Source organism: Stegostoma tigrinum, chromosome 10 (genome assembly GCF_030684315.1).
Source record: "Stegostoma tigrinum isolate sSteTig4 chromosome 10, sSteTig4.hap1, whole genome shotgun sequence".
NCBI lineage: Eukaryota > Metazoa > Chordata > Chondrichthyes > Orectolobiformes > Stegostomatidae > Stegostoma > Stegostoma tigrinum.
Genome location: NC_081363.1, coordinates 3,411,365 through 3,432,394, shown reverse-complemented (window position 1 = coordinate 3,432,394; position 21,030 = coordinate 3,411,365). Strand labels below are relative to the sequence as shown.

Here is a 21,030-nt window from a genome sequence, read left to right as displayed (position 1 = left end):
CTCGGCTCTCTGATGTCATCTTGGAGCATTACTTGCACTTCCTTTTGAACCTGTGCTGCTTTGAGAGAATTGAGCCTGTAGGAGTGTTGTTTTAACAGAACAGGATTCCCAACATCAGCCTCATGTGCTATGGTGTTAGTTCTCCCCATTGTATCTGTACCTAGGTCCTCATTGCACTGTAACAAGTTTTTCAATTCAGTCGCCTGTTCCTGAGAAAGATAGCTTACTACCATCGCCCAAACTTTAAGGACTTCCTCGTTATTCAATTTATTCTGACACATCTAGATTTGATTCCTCACTCTGAGTGGCAGTACCTATTTCCTGTTTCTCCGGTTCTTTTCCCTGTCATAATAAGGTTTCAGCATGTTGACATGACATACCTGATAAATTGTTTTCCTATCTGGCATCTTTACCAGATAATTCACCTGACTTGACTTCTCAATTTGATAGGGACCTCTAAACCATGTTTTGAAGACATCTACCACTGACAACAGCACCAATACGTTATCCACATGGGCGAACGTTTGAATTTGAGATTTCTTATCTGCTTCTTGCTTTATTAGGGGCTATGCCACCTTCAAATGCTATCTAGCTAATTCACCTACTCTGTTAGTGATAATAGGAACTGCAGATGCTGGAGAATCCAAGATAACAAAGCGTGGAGCCCGAAACGTCAGCTTTTGTGCTCCTGAGATGCTGCTTGGCCTGCTGTGTTCATCCAGCTTCACACTTTGTTATCACCTACTCTGTTACTCTGTTTAATCTTTCTCTCACCTCAGATACATAATCCAACTGTGAGATCTCTGACTTTGGCCCTATCAATGTTTCCTCCATTAATTTTAAAGGCACTCTTACTTAGTCTCTGAATATCAATTCCAATGGAGTAAAGTGAGCTGATTCATTTGGAGCATCTCTAATGGCAACTGGCGTAATATAAATGGGATGCTTTTATGCCAATCATTTGGGTAATCCTGGTGGTAAGCCCTCAGCATTGTCATTAGAGCCTGATGATATCTTTCCAGTGCTCCCTGGGATTCAGAATGGTATGCACTTGATTTAAAGTGTTTGATGCCTGAACTATCCATGACCACCTCAAATAATTTGGCAGTAAATTTGGACCCTTGGTCTGACTGAATCTCCTTCCATGGCTAACTCCTCCACAACCATTTTGCCTTGACATTCCATAACGGAATTGCCTCCGGAAGTGTGATAGACACGTATGTTAGGTTTAGCAAATACAAATATTAGCAAATTCCCACTTTTGTTTTTAGTGAGGGGACCGATACAATCAAACATAACCCATGTGAAAGGTTCTTCAAATGAGGGAATTACCATCAAAGGTGCTGGATTTATTACGGCCTGTGGATTTCCTGCCACCTGACACACCGTTTAACAGGTACAGCAAAGTTCCACCACACCTTTATGTGGACCAGGCCAATAGAAATGCTACTGTACCTTGGCCTGAGTCTGCCTCACTCCTGGATGACCTCCTACAGGTAATTTGTGTGCGACCTGCATTACTTCCTGTCTGTGTGCCACCAACAACACAATCCGGTGAACTTCCAGCCATTTTCCCCTCTGCACTAGGCTGCCGTGGTCTCCCATTTCCGCCTTAGGATTCTATCATTTTGACCGCAAGACCCAAAGTCTTAAGAGCAGAAATTAGGCCATTCATTACATTACCAACAGAGGTGCAGGCTTTGTAAAGATCGGGCACTGTCTCACTGTCCAGCCTGTGACTAGGCTGTGCGCTCTTCTGCAGCTCCTCAACTTGTCTTGGGATTTCTTTCCCCACCTCAACTGATCCCACTGGTTTAGCCACTTTACCACATCCTGTTGAATGACCTGCTCTGTGACTCTGTGTGTCCCGCCTCATTACAGTGAATACACCTGAGGTCCTTCATCTCCTCTCCACCCTCTTGGATTTATTTTTTCATATGTGATAAGATGCTCCCAATGTGAGCTACTTTTGTTTTTCATTGAAGGATCTCCCTCTTTCCCAATTTCTATCCCTCACGGAATGATATTACTGTTGGAAGCTAGATTTCGAATTGTGCACTAATGCATATTCCTCTCCCATCTCTGCAGCTCTTCTCACTGTTTTAAACTTTTTGTTCCTCAACTTGCGTTCTTATCACTTCTAGAAGTGTTTTTAAACTCCTCCAGCAGGATAACATCTCTAAGATCTTCTATGTCTTTTCTATCTTTAATGCTCTCCCCAACTATTGAAGTTGCTCTGTTTAATTCTTTCAAACTCGATATAAGTCTGACCTGATTTCTTTCTTACATTTCTGTTACAGTTTTCTTCTTATCCCTAGTTAACCCAATTCTAGCCTGTCTGCTAATGCTTAAAGTGTTTCCTGTTTCTGTGTTTCGAAACCTTCTTGGAAATTTTGAGAAGCATCTTTGACTCCTAGTGTCTCTTTAGCAAATGTTAAGAGCCATTTCCCCACATTTGGCAACCAAAACTAAACATATTTTCCACTTGTCACTGAAGTTTTATTTAAAGATCTGGGACATTAGTCCCAAGTCTGTTTAAAGCATCTGGGATATTTTGTACTCCAGATATGTCCAAATCCCAGTCAAGGCCCCAATCTGTTATGAAGCAGAGATTGACCCCCACCCATCCCCGGAGAACTAACCGAAACACCCAAATAGGAGCACTTCACACTATAATGTGTAGAAGCAGTGTGAAAAGTGGTGTAACCTGCCTTTCAGCAACATCTAGCGGTTAAATATAATAAATCCGTAACACTCACTTTACAATCAAAAAGTAACTAATTATTTATCTAACTCTAATAGTGAACAAATCGACTACACTATCAACAAACCAAGTAAATCCCTTCGAACTGCTAACCATTTCCGAATAAAACAAGATTCTAATAGTATGCTGTTCCAATAAATATAAGTCCCACTTATAAAAAGAAGGGCCGAGGCCCGAAACGTCAGCTTTTGTGCTACTAAGATGCTGCTTGGCCTGCTGTGTTCATCCAGCTCCACACTTTGTTATCTCGGATTCTCCAGCATCTGCAGTTCCCATTATCTCCAAAATACAGCCCGGTTATGTGTCTTCTGGAATGTTCTGTGCCTTTAAGGTGGTTCACTGGTTAGCACTGCTGCCTCACTGCGCCAGGGATCCAGGTTTGATTCCACCCTCTGTCTGTCTGCATGGAGTTTGCACATTTTCCCCATGTCTGTGTGGATTTCTTCTGGGTGCTTTCTTCCCACAGCCCAAAGACATTCCGGCAAGGTGGATCGGCCGTGCTAAATTGCTCGTAGTGTCCAGGAATGTTTTGGCTAGGTGGGTTAGACATGGGAAACACAGGCTTAGGGGAACAGATCTGAGTGGGATGATTTTCGGCGGGGCGGTGTGGACTTGTTGGGCTGAATGTCCTGTTCCCACACTGTAGGGGTTCTATCATTTTCCGTCCATTCTTCTGTCAGGAATATTCACCAGTTGTGCCGTTGGAATTGTTGTTATTTAGATGGTGCTTTCTCTAAAATTTAGAGGAGGCTGTGAGAGACCAGCAAACATCTCTTGGGAGCTGAGGGCTGTTAGCTCTGGCAGATGGCAGCTAGTTCTGGGGTCTTTATCCAACTGACCCCTTCTTTTATATTGATGCTAAAGTTAAAAACCTGTTGTCTTGGTAAAAAAAACTGTTGCTCGGCCCACGAAGTGTACACCCGTTCTATATAAATGTTTCAATCTGGCTGCTCTCTGTGTACTTGCAAACTTTCAAGCTGCTGCTCATGGATCTCCATGTTAAATCTTTAAGTACAGCAAAAGCACATCATATTTTAAAGGGACCATGCAATGTTTTCACTCCCTGCCATTTTACCAGCACCTAATTCTAACTTCCTTTCTCCCAATTGACTCTACCCAACAAACACTCCTAGGACAGGGCCACCACGGGTTTAGATATAGAGTAAAGCTCCCTCTACACTGTCCCCCCATCAAACACTCCCAGGACAGGGACAGCACAGGGTTAGATACAGAGTAAAGCTCTCTCTACACTGTCCGCCATCAAACACTCCCAGGACAGGGACAGCATAGGGTTAGATACAGAGTAAAGCCTCCAGCTGGAGGCTTCGTGTTGATGGCAAGTGAGGGGGGGATGTTGCAGCAAGGATGATGGAGCTGAGAAATGGTGCAGCAACATTGCCTTTCGTCACCAGCATCCCTCCATCCCCCACCATCCCCCCACCACCCCCACTGTGGGTCTGTGCTGTGGGGGGGGGTTGGTGAGAATGACCCCGGCAGCCTGTGCCTCAGGGTGGGGAGCGTGCTAACAATGCTTCCCGTGCTGACCGATGGAGTGACCTTTGTGAGGGCGAATGTCCGGAGGCTACTGTTGGTCACAGCACAGCTTTCAGGGTTAGCTTACTGCGGGACCTCCTGTTGGATTGAATCTGTACTCTCATTCCAGGGAATGTCATCGGGAAAACTCACAAACTGACATTAACTCCAAAAGTCATTGTTGGCGAAGCACATGTAGGTTCTGTATAAAAACCAAAAAAAAACTGAGGGATGCTGTAAATCAGGAAGAAAAACAGAAATTACTGGGAAAGCTCAGCAGGTCTGGCAGGGTATGTGGAGAGAAATCAAAGTTAATGTTTCGAGTCCAGTGAACCAAGGAAGGGTCTGAGGTGATGACCATATTGAACAGTGGAGCAGGCTGAATGGCCTGTTCCAGCTCTGGTCTACTTTGTTTCTATGTTTCTACACACGGACCTTCCCCCTCATATTGTTCCCCCCTCCCAGGTGTCCTGAGCCAGCTTCTGTACGACACCTCGGGAGAGAGGGAGGGAGGAAGGGAGAGAGAGAGGGAGAGGGACAAAGAGAGAGGGAGAGAAAGAGTGGGAGAGAGGGAGTGGGAGTGGGAGGGGAGAGGGGGAGGGGGGGAGGGAGAAAGAGAGGGGGGTGAGAAAGAGAGAGGGAGAGCGGGCAAGGGGAGAGACAGAAAGGGAGAGAGGTGGAAAGGGAGATGGGGAGAGGAAGAGGGAGACAGGGAGGGAGTCGGGGGGAAGATAGAGGGGTAGATAGAGAAGGAGAGATTGAGAGAGGGAGAGTCGCCCCACTCCTTCCTTTGCTCTGTAAGTTTTGTGGCACTCAGATCTTAAGGCAGTGACCAGGTGTTACCATGGCCCTGAGAGATGTGTGTTGGGTTGTGTTGTTAATGGATGTAATTGGAGAACAAGTGTTAGGTAATTGCAGAAAGGTCAGTGAAGTTGGGAGCTAACTCGATTGGGAATCACAAACGCTACAAGTTCCAATGTACTTTGGGTGTTAATATCCAGAACATAATGTTCTTGTCAACGGCTCGTAATGAGTTTGAGTAAGTGCAGACTGCTAGCAGGAGTATAACAAGCGACAGAAGAAAGTCCCCCAAAGAAATCTCCCAGACATTTCCTCCACAGAATTCGCACCTTATAATGTGTGTTTTTAAATATAATCAATGCCTCAGCCACTCCAGTTCAGTTAAAAGGCCAGATGCATTTTCATAGAAATATGAAAATATAGAAAGTAGGAGCACATGTAGGCCATTCGGCCTTCAAATCTGCTCTGGCATTCAATATGACCACAGCTCAGCCCCCACTTCCCATTCTCTCCCCTATACATCCGATCCCTCTGGCCCTAAGAACTATATCTAACTCCAGCTTGAAAACATTGAATGTTTTGGCCCAACTGATTTCCGTGACAGAATCCCATAGGCTTCTCACTCTCTGGGTGAAGACATTTCTCCCCATCTCATAGAACATAGAACATAGAACATAGAACAGTACAGCACAGAACAGGCCCTTCAGCCCACAATGTTGTGCCGACCATTGATCCTCATGGATGCACCCTCAAATTTCTGTGACCATATGCATGTCCAGCAGTCTCTTAAATGACCCCAATGACCTTGCTTCCACAACTGCTGCTGGCAACGCATTCCATGCTCTCACAACTCTCTGCGTAAAGAACCTGCCTCTGACATCCCCTCTATACTTTCCACCAACCAGCTTAAAACTATGACCCCTCGTGCTAGCCATTTCTGCCCTGGGAAATAGTCTCTGGCTATCGACTCTATCTATGCCTCTCATTATCTTGTATACCTCAATTAGGTCCCCTCTCCTCCTCCTTTTCTCCAATGAAAAGAGACCGAGCTCAGTCAACCTCTCTTCATAAGATAAGCCCTCCAGTCCAGGCAGCATCCTGGTAAACCTCCTCTGAACCCTCTCCAAAGCATCCACATCTTTCCTATAATAGGGCGCCCAGAACTGGACGCAGTATTCCAAGTGCGGTCTAACCAAAGTTTTATAGAGCTGCAACAAGATCTCACGACTCTTAAACTCAATCCCCCTGTTAATGAAAGCCAAAACACCATATGCTTTCTTAACAACCCTGTCCACTTGGGTGGCCATTTTAAGGGATCTATGTATCTGCACACCAAGATCCCTCTGTTCCTCCACGCTGCCAAGAATCCTATCCTTAATCCTGTACTCAGCTTTCAAATTCGACCTTCCAAAATGCATCACCTCGCATTTATCCAGGTTGAACTCCATCTGCCACCTCTCAGCCCATCTCTGCATCCTGTCAATGTCCCGCTGCAGCCTACAACAGCCCTCTACACTGTCAACGACACCTCCGACCTTTGTGTCGTCTGCAAACTTGCTGACCCATCCTTCAATTCCCTCGTCCAAGTCATTAATAAAAATTACAAACAGTAGAGGCCCAAGGACAGAGCCCTGTGGAACCCCACTCACCACTGACTTCCAGGCAGAATATTTTCCTTCTACTACCACTCGCTGTCTTCTGTTGGCCAGCCAATTCTGTATCCAAGCAGCTAAGTTCCCCTGTATCCCATTCCTCCTGACCTTCTGAATGAGCCTTCCATGGGGAACCTTATCAAATGCCTTACTGAAGTCCATATACACCACATCCACAGCTTGACCCTCATCAACCTTACTAGTCACATCCTCAAAAAACTCGATAAGGTTTGTAAGGCATGACCTACCCCTCACAAAGCCGTGTTGACTGTATTTGATCAAGCCATGCTCTTCCAGATGGTCATAAATCTTATCCCTCAGAATCCTTTCTAACACCTTGCAGACGACAGACGTGAGACTTACCGGTCTATAATTGCCGGGGATTTCCCTATTTCCTTTCTTGAAGAGAGGAATTACATTTGCCTCTCTCCAGTCCTCAGGTACGACTCCAGTGGAGAGCGAGGATGCAAAGATCTTCGCAAGTGGCGAAGCAATTGCATTTCTCGCTTCCCAAAGCAGCCGAGGACAAATCTGATCCGGGCCTGGCGACTTGTCAATCTTAATGTTTGACAAAATTTTCAGTACATCAGCAACCATTCCAGCCCATGAGAAACCCATGTCTCTGTTATGGCCACAACATCATAGCACCAGGTACTGATCCATGCTCTAAGTTCATCACTTTTATTCCTGATACTCCTTGCATTAAAGCAAACACACTTTAACCGATCCCTTGGTTCCTTCCCAGGAAAATCCTTCCCACTAGCTGATCTTTGCATCCTCGCTCTCCACTGGAGTCGTACCTGAGGACTGGAGAGAGGCAAATGTAATTCCTCTCTTCAAGAAAGGAAATAGGGAAATCCCCGGCAATCTCAATCCTAAATAGCCCAACTTGTGCTGTTAGACTGTGACCCGTGGCTTCGGACTCCCCACTCATTGGGAACATCCTTCCTGCATTTACCCAGTCTAATTCTGGTAGAATTTTATAGGTTTCAATGAGATATCACCCCCACCCCCAGCCCCCTTGTTCTTTTAAACTCATATAGTACAGTCCTAACTGACCCAGTCTCTTCATACATCAGCCCTGCCATCCCAGGGAGCAGTGTGGTAAACCTTTATCTCACTCCCTCCATCACCAGAACATCCCTCCTCAGATAAGGAGACCAAAACTGCTCACAATACTCCAGGGGTGGTCACACCAAGGCCCTGTGTAATTGCAGCAAGACATTCCTGCTGCTGTACTCGAACCCTCTCACTGCAAAGGCCAACATCCCATTTACTTTCTTCACTGCCTGCTGCACCTGCATGGCCCAGTGACTGGTGCACAAGGACACCCAGATCCCACTGCACTCCCCCCTTGCCCAACTTGCCAGACTGGATGACCTCACATTTACCTACATTATCCTGTATCTGCCATACATTCACCCACTTACTCAGCCTGTCCAAATCACATCTCTACAGCTCAGCCTTCCACCCAGCTTTGTGCTGTCTGTCAGCTCCATCAACTAAATCATTAACATATATTGTGGCTGGCCAAGGTACCCTGAGGTGTTCCACCAGGTGCTGTGTACCTTTGGAAAAGAGCCAACTAGTTTTCTGTCCATCGCAATATACTACCTTCCCCCCATCCCGTGCCCTTTGGTTTTACACATTAATCTCTCATGTGGGACTTTGTTGAAAACCTTCTGAAAATCCAAATAAGCCTTATCCACTGGCACTCCCTGATTAACTCTAGCAGCTACATCACAAGGAATTCAGTAGAATTTTCAAACATTTCTCTTGTGTGAATCCAAGCTGACTTTGTCCAATCCTGCCACTGTGTTCTGAGTGCTCAGTTATTATTTATGTTCCGGAGTTTTTTTTAATGTATTAAATTCTAACATTTTCCCCACTACTGAAGTCAGACTGACTGGATAATAATTCCTAGTTTCTCTTTACTTCCTTTCTGAAACAATGGCATTAGACTAGCCACCTCCCAGCACTCTTATAGAATCTAAAGAATCTTGGAAAGTAACCACCAAAAAATTCACTTTTCCTTCAGCCATTCCCTTATGTACACTGAAATGTAAGTTATTAAACTCTACCGATTTATCAGCCTTCAATCCCATTAATTTCCCTCACTCCTTTTCACTATGAATAGTGATTTCCTTAAGTTCCTCCACCTCAATAAATTCTGTGTTCCTCACCACTATCTTAGAGTTATGTTACAGCTATAAAGCTAGACCTTTGGCCCATCGTGTCTATTTCTGACCAACAGACACCAAACAACAATAGTGCCATTTACCTACAAGGCTCCCATACCCTGCCATTTGAAGTGCTTGTCCAGATGCTGCTTAAATGTTGTGAGAGTACCTGCCTCCGAGCCCTCCTCCCATACCCACCACCCCCACCCACCTCAGGCTGCACATTCCATATTTCTACCACCCTCTGGGTGAAAAACCGTTTTCTCACATCTCCTCTAAACCAGTTATTCCTCACCTTAAACTTACAGTCCTGGTCGCAGACGCATCTGCCATGGGGAGAAGATTCTCATGATCTATCCTGTCTATACCTCCCATAATTTTGTTTACCTCGAGGAGACCCCCCTCTGCTCCAGGGAAAACAAATCCAGCCTATCCGGTCTCTCCTCATATCTGAGACTTCCCATGTCAGGCAATGTCCAGGTGAATCTCCTCTGCACCCTCCCCAGTGTTATCACATCCTTCCGATAGAACTGCACACGGTATTCCATCTGTGGCCCGACCAATGTTTTATAAAGTTGCAACAAGGCTTCCCTGTTGCTATATTCTACACACTGGTTAATGAAGGCAAGCATCCTGTGTGCCTGCTTCACTACTCTATCCACCTGTGCTGACACCTTCAGGGATCTATGGACTTGGACACTTTGTTCCTCAGTTTTCCCTAGGGACCTACCATTCATTGTGTATGTCCTTCCCTTATTAGAGCTCCCAAAATGCATCACCTCACACTTATTGGGATTACATTCCATCTGACATTGCTCTGCCCAATTTACCAGCTGGTCAATATCATACTGCACCTTGAGACCATCCTCCTCACTACCAACAGCACCACTAGTTTTCACATCATCTGCAAACTTGTTAATTACACCTTCTACATCCACATCCAAGTCGCTAACAAACAGCAAGGATCCCAGCACTGATCCCTGTGGTACACCATTGGTCACAGGCTTCCAATCACAAAAATAACCCTCCACCATCACCCTCTGCCTCCTCTTTGAAACCAAATTTTGGATCCGGTTTGCCAACTTGCCTGGGATCCCATGGGCTCTTAGTTTTGGGTGAGCCTTCCATGTGGGACCCTGTCAATGGCCTTACTGAAGTCCATGTAAACCACATCTACTACACTATCTTCATCCAACATATTTAGTCACATTTTCAAAAGGCTTAACCAAATTAGTCAGACAGGATCTCCCTCTCCCGAATCCACACTGTATAACCATGATCAATCCTTGCCTTTCCAAGTATTGATCAAACCCGACCCTCAGAATTTTATTTCCAATAATTTTCCTCCCCATGGCGTCAAACTAACTTCTCTGTAATTCCTTGGCCTCTCCCTGCTGCCTTTCTTGAACGAAGGAACTGCATTAGCTATCCTTCAGCCATCTGGCACTTCACCTATGACCAGCGAGGTAATAAATATCTCCATCAGGGCCCCTGCTATCTCCTCCCTTGCCTGTCATGGCAGCCTGGGACACATCTCATCAGGCCCTGGGGATTTATGCACCTTTTCTTAGTTCTTTGTTCTCTATACTCACTAAAACATCTTGTATTTCCTCCTTCTTAATCTTAACATGTTCTAGAATCTTACCGTCCCAACTGAAATCCCCGACTACAATGTCTTTCTCATCTGGGAATACAGATGAGAAATATTCATTAAGGACTTCACCCACATCCTCTGGCTCCCAAATAGACCCCACTCTTTGCCCAGTAATCCTTTAAAAATACTAATGAAAAAACCCTGGGTGCTTTTCTTAACACCATCTGTGAAAAATCATTTTGCGGCCTCTCTTTACCCTCCAAACCTCCTTTTTGAGCAAATTCCTACATTCTCTATAATTTTGAAGGGCCTTTCCTGCTTTTCATGCGTCGTACCTGATATATGCTCCCTTCTCTTCCTTCATCAAACTCTCAATATCCCTCCACATCTAGAGCTCACTGCATTTGCTTCCCTAGCCCTTCACTCTTAGTGGAATACACTGGCTCTGAACTCTCACTGTATTACTTCTAAAAGACTCCCGCTTCCTGAATGTATCCTGGCCTGTTTACCAGGTCTTGTCTAACGATATGAAATATGGCCTCCTCCCAATTTAGACACTTATCTTATGCACTAATCTTATCCCTTTCCATAATAACTTTGAAACTTACAGAGTTATGGTCACTATTCCCAAAATGCCTACCTACTGAAACTTCGACCATCTTCATTTCCGAGGAATAAGCCTAGTGCTGCCCGATGTTGTAGGATTACCTATGTAGATGTAATTTGTGTCCTCATATGTGAAAGTTAGAATCAAAGGGTCAGTCACTTCTTTGTTCCCGATTGTAAATTCTCCTACTTCTGACTGTAGGGGGCCTACGCTGGTCTTCGCTAACTTTTCCTCTTCACAAGCCAATCGAAACATTTACAATCAGTGTGCACATTTTCTGCACACATTTGCACACTGTTCTACATTATTTTTCTCTCTTAATCAATTCCTCTGTCCTATTTTACTGAAATGCCATTACTGCTCCCAATCCTCAGGTCTCCTGTTTTTTTTGGCCAATTTGTATGCTCCTTCCTCCAATCTGTGATGATCCCGAATTTCCCTCATTAGCTGTGATTGGGCCCCTTTCAGTTTTATGCTACACTCGAATGAACAATAGTTACAATTCTCCTTGTCACTACCAATAATAGGGCCACATTTATCAGAGGGAATAACCGAATTCACACAAACACTTTCCACTTTTGTTTCAGATTTCCAGAATCTGGCATTTTCCTTCTGCGTTCCCTTAGCGGTTGTGTATCTTTGCTGAGCATTTTTGAAACAGTGCAGCAACTCCCACTGTTAGAGTACACCCTGAGCCAGCTATCCCTCTGATTGCAGACTCTGAGAGAGTGTGGACCCCATACTGTTACAGTCAGGCTTACAAATGGATTTCAAATCCCAGTTCACAGCCAGAGTTAGGAATGGTTCCAAACTGGCTGTACTGACTGTCTCATTCTAGCCCCAAACTACAGGGTTCAGCACCGTCTCAGACTGGAACAGAGAGAGGAGCGGGTCAGAGGGCCACGCAGACGGAGGTTACAGGGTTGCTGAGGGAGGTCAGAAAAGGGAGGCAACAATTTCGTATCAGCAAGACATGAAGAAGGAGCAATATTCCAAACTTATCCACCTCACCCCAGAGGTTCTGGGAGTATTTGTTTAAAAAATTTACACAGGATTAAATGGTTGGGGGGGGGGGGGCGTGGGTGGCGGGGTAGGGTCAGTGATGGGGGGAGAGTGTGTACACAGAGCAGTGGGAGGGGACTTAAATGGGGAGTAGGGTCAGTGATGGGAGGAGAGTGTACACGGGGCTGTGGGTGGGGTATTAATTGGGTGGGTGGTTACAGTGATTCTAACGAGGTCAGCCAGGTGGACCTCATAGAATATGTGATCCCTGATTGGGCCTCTCAATCAGATCCCGTTTCATCCTTCTAAACTCAAGAGTATACAAGCCCAGTCACTCCAATCTTACAACATATGATAGTCCCGCCATTCCGGGAATTGACCTCGTGAACCTACGCTGCACGTCCTCAATAGCAAGAATGTCCTTCCTCAAATTTGGAGACCAAAACTGCACACAATCCTCCAGGTGCGGTCTCACCAGGGCCCTGTACAGCTGCAGAAGGACCTCTTTGCTCCTATACTCAATTCCTCTTGTTATGAAGGCCAGCATGCTATTAGCTTTCTTCACTGCCTGCTGTACCTGCATGCTTGCTTTCATTGACTGATGTACAAGAACACCTAGATCTCATCGTACTTCCCCTTTATCCAAGAACTCTCCACGTGTAAATAAGCAATGACTTGGTGGTGGGAGACTGGTCTCTGTGGAGTTATTTCAGATAGATCATGGGACAGTGTGCGCGGGGCTGTGGGAGGGTGATTAAATGCGGGTAGGGTCAGTGATGGGGCGTGGAGTGAAGATATAGGGATTCAGGAGCTTGAGGTTTGGAATTGGGAAGGGAACTGAATGAGGACTTTATGGCCTTGTGGTCATTTCTCAATGAAACTTCACATCTAGAATAGTGTAGGTTAGATGGGCTTGAGATCGGTATGACAGGTCGGCACAACATCGAGGGCCGAAGGGCCTGTACTGTGCTGTAATGTTCTATTTTCTATCTTGCTGATGAGGCTGGCTGTGTGGAGAATAGAAATTACTGTGCCACAGATATAATTTCACCAACTTCAAATGGCACAGTGGCTCAGCGATTAGCACTGCAGCCTCACAGCGCCAGGGACCCGGGTTCAATTCCAGCCTCGGGCAACTGTCTGTGTGGCGTTTGCATATTCTCCCCATGTCTGCGTGGGTTTCCTCCGGGTGCTCCGGTTTCCTCCCACAGTCCAAAGATGTGCAGGTCAGGGTGGATTGGCCGTGCTAAATTACCCGTAGTGATCAGGGATGTGTAGATTAGATGGGATACAAGGAAAGGGTAGGAGGATGTGCCTGGGTGGGAAGCTCTAAGGGTCAGCATGGACCTAGTGGGCTGAAGGGCCTGTTTCCACACTGTAGGGATTCTATGATCAAATATTTTGATGTTGAGAAGATTGAGAGCGGCATTAATGAAGCAGATTAATAGAAGAGGTAGTGCCTGTGATTCCTGGTTACTGTCCTGAGGCTCTGACCTAGTAACCAGGAAGTGACTCAGTTCCTTCAACCTCCCTCGGTCTGAGGCTGTATCCCTGGCGATTTACACAGAGGCCTCACGGTCCTCGGCATCTCAGCAGGATGACTCTCTCAGTAAAACTGAGAAAGGACCTTTTCTCGAACTTGTCACACAATCTGGAACAAAATGCTTTCACAATACAGATCATTTATTAAGGGGCAAAGGCTGGCCAATGTTTTCAATTTCATTAGATTTTTTTTCATGTGTCCTATTGCAGACCATGACTGGGGTATCAGCTAATTGCCCTCTCCCTGTAAAGTCCAAACCCTCTCCCTGTAAAGCCCAAACCCTCTCCCTGTAAACCCTGAACCCTCTCCCTGTAAACCCCAAACCCTCTCCCTGTAAATCCCAAACCTCTCCCTGTAAAGCCCAAACGCTCTCCCTGTAAACCCCAAATTCTCTCCCTGTAAACCTCTAACCATCTCCCTGTAAACGCCAAACTCTCTCCCTATAAACCTCAAGCCCTTTCCCTGTAAACCTCAAACCCTCTTACTGTTTCCCTCAAACGCTTTCCCGATATCCCTCAATTCCCCAACCCCCTCGTTTCCTAATATCCTGTCCCATCTATCCTATGGAGTGACCAATAAGAGGCTGGAGCTTGTAACTAATTTTAGATAGAATCACAGAATCTCAGAAAACGGTCAGAACTGGGCCACATAGAGGGACAGGAAACTCATTACCAGCCAGCCCTGCAGTGACCCCTTCCCCAGCCCCTCTGCCTCACTCTCTCAATCTTTCTGTCTCTGACACAGACACAAGGAGAGACCGTTCCAGTTATCGCTTCAGCCGACAGAGCCGCCTCTCCAGTCCACAAGCACAGCACGGGAGCAGAAGCAAGAGAACTGTTCAAAGTGAGCTCAGTAATATCACACAGCCGTGCCTGGGACAGCTCGACCCAGAGAAACTGCTCAGCTCCTTGTTAGAGGCGGAACCACCCAATGTCTACTCCCTAAAACAACCCAACAAACCCTACACCGAGGCCTCCATGATGATGTCACTGACCAATCTGGCTGACAGGGAACTGGTTCACATGATCGCCTGGGCCAAGAAAGTTCCCGGTAAGTCTAACCCCCGTCCTGGGGTGGGTTAAAAGGGACAGTGTAGAGGGAGATTTACTCTATATCGAACACCGTGCTGTCCCCAGGGAGTGTTTGATGAGGGGGACAGTGTCGAGGAAGCTTTACTCTGTATCTAACCTCGTGCTATCCCTGTCGAGGGAGTGTTTGATGGGGTTTGGTGTAGAGGAAGCTTTACTCTGTATCTAACCCCGTGCTGTCCCTGTCCTGGGAGTGTTTGATAGGAGACAGTGCAGAGGGAGCTTTACTCTGTATCTAACCCCGTGCTGTCCCTGTCCTGGGAGTGTTTGATGGGAGACAGTGTAGAGGGAGCTTTACTCTGTATCTAACCCCCGTGCTATCCCTGTCCTGGGAGTGTTTGATGGGGTTCGGTGTTGAGGGAGCTTTACTCTGTATCTAACCCCGTGCAATCCCTGTCAAGGGAGTGTTTGATGGGGGGGACAGTGTAGAGAGAGCTTTACTCTGTATCTAACCCTGTGCTGTCCCTGCCCTGGGAGCGTTTGATGGGGGGACAGTGTAGAGGTAGCTTTACTCTGTATCTAACCCTGTGCTGTCCCTGTCCCTGGGAGTGTTTGATGGGGGGACAGCGTAGTAGAAGCTTTACTCTGTATCTAACCCCGTGCTATCCCTGTCAAGGGAGTGTTTGATGGGGGACAGTGTAGAGGAAGCTTTACTCTGTATCTAACCCTGTGCTGTCCCTGTCCTGGGAGTGTTTGATGGGCGACAGTGTAGAGGGAGCTTTACTCTGTATCTAGCCCTGTGCTGTCCCTGTCCTGGGAGTGTTTGATGGGGCGACAGTGTAGAGGGAGCTTTACTCTGTATCTAACCCTGTGCTGTCATGTCCAGGGAGGGTTTGATGGGAGGGGGTGGGATGAGTGGGTGCAGTGTAGAGGGAGCTTTACTCTGTCCCTAAGCCTGATGTTTGGGTATGAGCAGCCAGCTGCAGTATGCTGTGATGTTGTTGCCTGTAGGATTCCTTGAGCTGGATCTCCATGACCAGGTGCAGTTGTTGGAGTGTTGCTGGTTGGAGGTTCTCATGGTTGGATTAATGTGGAGGTCGATTGAATATCCAGGAAAACTGCTGTTTGCCCCGGACCTCATTCTTGATCGGTAAGAGGAGAGTCTGATCAGTCTCTGTCTTCGCAACTTCCAAACTCACACCATGCCTTGTGAACGCTTAGCAAATGCCTATTTTTACGGACCAGACCTAACCTCCTCAAAATATTGAAGAAGGGAACCTAGACTCTAAACTTTCCTTTTTTTAAAGGTAGATGTGAAGTGCTGTGTTCCAGACGCGATACAACTGGCCAAGTTACTCAATGTTAAACAGAGCTCAATTTATTTCAACACTCTAGTTAAAATACAAACAAAAGAAAAAGGAACTTAGAATGACTTAACTATTGGAAAACTTAACAGAATATTAGATACCGGCAACTAATACTAATTAACTGTTCCAGTATGGTTAAAATCCCATAAACACACTCCTTGACAAAAGTAAAGGAAAATTCAGAAAGAGATTCTCACATACAGTTCTCCAAACCAGGAGGGAGAATAAATTAAGAAGAAAATTCACAGAGTAGCAGCCAAGAGATTTTCACTGAAGTTTTCAACTCTTTACGACCCGAAAGCTGTCTGCTTAAAGCTAGACATAAAAACTAATAAAAAAAACTAGACAACCTGGGCTATGAAAGCTCTCCACATGCAGGCTGATTCCGTTGTTGTAACTTTCAAAAAAACACAAGGTCTTGACAAATGACGGCTTCGCCTGCATGCCTACTTCTTCAACCGGGAACCCAACCCTCCTTCCACTGACCCCTTCACCCGCTTCCAACACAAGTCCTCCTCCTGGACACCACCCCCAGGCCTCCTACCCTCCCTCGACCTCTTCATCTCCAACTGCCGTCGAGACATTAACCGCCTCAACCTCTCCACCCCTCTCACCCACTCCAACCTCTCCCCCGCAGAACGGGCAGCCCTCCGCTCCCTCCGCTCCAACCCCAACCTCACCATCAAACCCGCAGACAAGGGTGGCGCAGTGGTAGTATGGCGCACTGACCTCTACATCGCCGAGGCCAGATGCCAACTCTCCGACACCACCTCCTACCGCATCCTCGATCATGACCCCACACCCGAGCACCAAACCATCATCTCCAACACCATTCACGACCTCATCACCTCAGGGGACCTCCCACCCACAGCCTCCAACCTCATTGTTCCCCAACCCCGCACGGCCCGTTTCTATCTCCTTCCCAAAATCCACAAACCTGCCTGCCCTGGTCGACCCATCGTCTCAGCCTGCTCCTGCCCCACCGAACTCATCTCCACCTATCTGGACTCCATTTTCTCCCCTTTGGTCCAGGAACTCCCCACCTACGTCCGTGACACCACCCACGCCCTCCACCTCCTCCAGGACTTCCAATTCCCTGGCCCCCAACACCTCATATTCACCATGGACGTCCAATCCCTGTACACCTGCATTCCGCATGGAGATGGCCTCAAGGCCCTCCGCTTCTTCCTGTCCCGCAGGCCCGACCAGTCCCCCTCCACCGACACTCTCATCCGCCTAGCTGAACTCGTCCTCACACTCAACAACTTCTCTTTTGACTCCTCCCACTTCCTACAGACTAAGGGGGTGACCATGGGCACCCGCATGGGCCCCAGCTATGCCTGCCTCTTTGTAGGTTACGTGGAACAGTCCCTCTTCCGCACCGACACAGGCCCCAAACCCCACCTCTTCCTCCGGTACATTGATGACTGTATCGGCGCCGCCTCTTGCTCCCCAGAGGAGCTCAAACAGTTCATCCACTTCACCAACACCTTCCACCCCAACCTTCAGTTCACCTGGGCCATCTCCAGCACATCCCTCACCTTCCTGGACCTCTCAGTCTCCATCTCAGGCAACCAGCTTGTAACTGATGTCCATTTCAAGCCCACCGACTCCCACAGCTACCTAGAATACACCTCCTCCCACCCACCCTCCTGCAAAAATTCCATCCCCTATTCCCAGTTCCTCCGCCTCCGCCGCATCTGCTCCCACGATAAGACATTCCACTCCCGCACATCCCAGATGTCCAAGTTCTTCAAGGACCGCAACTTTCCCCCCACAGTGATCGAGAACGCCCTTGACCGCGTCTCCTGCATTTCCCGCGACACATCCCTCACACCTCGCCCCCGCCACAACCGCCCCAAGAGGATCCCCCTCGTTCTCACACACCACCCTACCAACCTCCGGATACAACGCATTATCCTCCGACACTTCCGCCATTTACAATCCGACCCCACCACCCAAGACATTTTTCCATCCCCTCCCCTGTCTGCTTTCCGGAGAGACCACTCTCTCCGTGACTCCCTTGTTCGCTCCACACTGCCCTCCAACCCCACCACACCCGGCACCTTCCCCTGCAACCGCAGGAAATGCTACACTTGTCCCCACACCTCCTCCCTCACCCCCATCCCAGGCCCCAAGATGACATTCCACATCAAGCAGAGGTTCACCTGCACATCTGCCAATGTGGTATACTGCATCCACTGTACCCGGTGCGGCTACCTCTACATTGGGGAAACCAAGCGGAGGCTTGGGGACCGCTTTGCAGAACACCTCCGCTCAGTTCGCAACAAACAACTGCACCTCCCAGTCGCAAACCATTTCCACTCCCCCTCCCACTCTTTAGATGACATGTCCATCATGGGCCTCCTGCAGTGCCACAATGATGCCACCCGAAGGTTGCAGGAACAGCAACTCATATTCCGCTTGGGAACCCTGCAGCCTAATGGTATCAATGTGGACTTCACCAGTTTCAAAATCTCCCCTTCCCCTACTGCATCCCTAAACCAGCCCAGTTCATCCCCTCCCCCCACTGCACCACACAACCAGCCCAGCTCTTCCCCCCCACCCACTGCATCCCAAAACCAGTCCAACCTGTCTCTGCCTCCCTAACCGGTTCTTCCTCTCACCCATCCCTTCCTCCCACCCCAAGCCGCACCCCCCGCTACCTACTAACCTCATCCCACCTCCTTGACCTGTCCGTCTTCCCTGGACTGACCTATCCCCTCCCTACCTCCCCACCTACGCTCTCTCCACCTATCTTCTTTACTCTCCATCTTCGGTCCGCCTCCCCCTCTCTCCCTATTTATTCCAGTTCCCTCCCCCCATCCCCCTCTCTGATGAAGGGTCTAGGCCCGAAACGTCAGCTTTTGTGCTCCTGAGATGCTGCTTGGCCTGCTGTGTTCATCCAGCCTCACATTTTAAGGTCTTGACAAATTGTTTACTTCCTCTGAGACACCTCCACCTTATAATCTCTCTTCAAAAAGAACCAGGACTAAAGCACCACTGAAACGGACAGCATTGTCACCATGAGGCCAAAAACATGCTCATTCCAAACCCCATCTGGGAGGTAATCTGCCGCTTCCTCACACTGACCCCCCTGACAGTGCCCACTCCGTCAGCACTGACCCTCCGACAGTGCCCACTCCCTCAGCACTGACCCTCCAAGAGTGCCCCCTCCCTCAGCACTGACCCTCCGACAGTGCGGCGCTCCCTCAGCACTGACCCTCCGACAGTGACCCCTCCCTCAGCACTGACCCTCCGACAGTGCGGCACTCCCTCAGCACTGACCCTCCGACAGTGCGGCACTCCCTCAGCACTGACCCTCCGACAGTGCGGCACTCCCTCAGCACTGACCCTCCGACAGTGCCCACTCCCTCAGCACTGACCCTCCGACAGTGCGGCACTCCCTCAGCACTGACCCTCCGACAGTGCAGTGCTCCCTCAGCACTGATCCTCCGACAGTGCGGCGCTCCCTCAGCACTGACCCTCCAACAGTGCCCCCTCCCTCAGCACTGACCCTCCGACAGTGCCCACTCCCTCAGCACTGACCCTCCAACAGTGCGACGCTCCCTCAGCACTGACCCTCCGACAGTGCGGCGCTCCCTCAGCACTGACCCTCCGACAGTGCGGCGCTCCCTCAGCACTGACCCTCTGACAGTGCCCGATCCCTCAGCACTGACCCTCCGACAGTGCGACGCTCCCTCAGCACTGACCCTCTGACAGTGCAGCGCTCCCTCAGCGCAGACGCTCCAACAGTGCGGCGCTCCCTCAGTGCTGACCCTCCGACAGTGCGGCACTCCCTCAGTACTGACCCTCCGACAGTGCGGCACTCCCTCGGCAATTATTCTCTTTCAGTCTCGAAGATTTATTTGGGACAAAATCTGGCTGGATAATAAATCTGTGAATGGCACAATTCTGTTCTCCAGCTCTCCTTGTCTTTCCATCTCCCCTTTCCCGTCTCTTTGAATTTCCCTCTCTCTCTGCTCCCTCTGTCCTACATGAGACCTTCAGGAAGGCCTCACAGATTTACAATCCCCTTCCTGTGTGCATTCTAGGATTGGATTGGACTGAAAGTTTGATTCCTGTTCTTCTGCCAAGAGAACAGTTTGTTCACTTTGATATCAATTAAGTCTGCAAGCCTCAACTCAGCTACTGGGTCTTAAACTTTGGCTTAGAAGGCAAATTGAGGTGCAATGGATATCTTTCTTTATTCAAGCAAAACCATCTTAATATTCCACAAAGACATTAACTCTGTGTTGCATGTAATCAGAGGTGTATCTGCTGAGCTGAGACACTGTGTAGTCAATGAATTAACAAACTGCTTCTCTCTCATTTTCTGTAACTTATCGCTTGACAATGAAGTCAGGAGTTTGAGGATCTTCTCGAGTCAACACCAGATTAGAAACAAAGGTTTTCCTGCCACTGATCTGAGGATAGCAAATGTGGTTCCCCTGTTCAAGAAGGGGAGTAGAGATAACCCTGGTAATTATAGACCAGTGAGCCTTACCTCAGTCGTTGGTAAAGTGTTGGAAAAGGTTATAAGGGATAGGATTTGTAATCATCTAGAAAAGAATAAATTGATTCCGGATAGTCAGCACAGTTTTGTGAAGGGAAAGTCGTGCCTCACAAACCTTATTGAGTTCTTTGAGAAGGTGACCAAACAGGTAGATGAGAGTAAACCGGTTGATGTGGTGTATATGGATTTCAGCAAGGCGTTCGATAAGGTTCCCCACAATAGGCTATTGTACAAAATGCGGAGGAATGGGATTGTGGGAGATATAGCAGTTTGGATCGGAAATTGGCTTGCTGAGAGAAGACAGAGGGTGGTAGTTGATGGGAAATGTTCATCCTGGAGAGCAGTTACTAGTGGTGTATCGCAAGGGTCGGTGTTGGGTCCACTGCTGTTTGTCATTTTTATAAATGACCTGGATGAGGGCATAGAAGGATGGGTTAGTAAAT

General features: G+C 48.0%; 1 protein-coding gene across 2 annotated transcripts in view; it reads left to right on the top strand.

The window, feature by feature from the left end:
* Nucleotides 1-21,030, top strand: part of esr2a (estrogen receptor 2a) — a 159,178-nt gene that overhangs the window by 102,530 nt on the left and 35,618 nt on the right. For both annotated transcript variants that reach the window (XM_059648914.1, XM_059648915.1), the window contains exons 5-6: nt 14,421-14,726; nt 15,716-15,854. In XM_059648914.1, the coding sequence (XP_059504897.1) occupies nt 14,421-14,726; nt 15,716-15,854 (445 nt within the window). The remainder of the gene's footprint in view (nt 1-14,420; nt 14,727-15,715; nt 15,855-21,030) is intronic.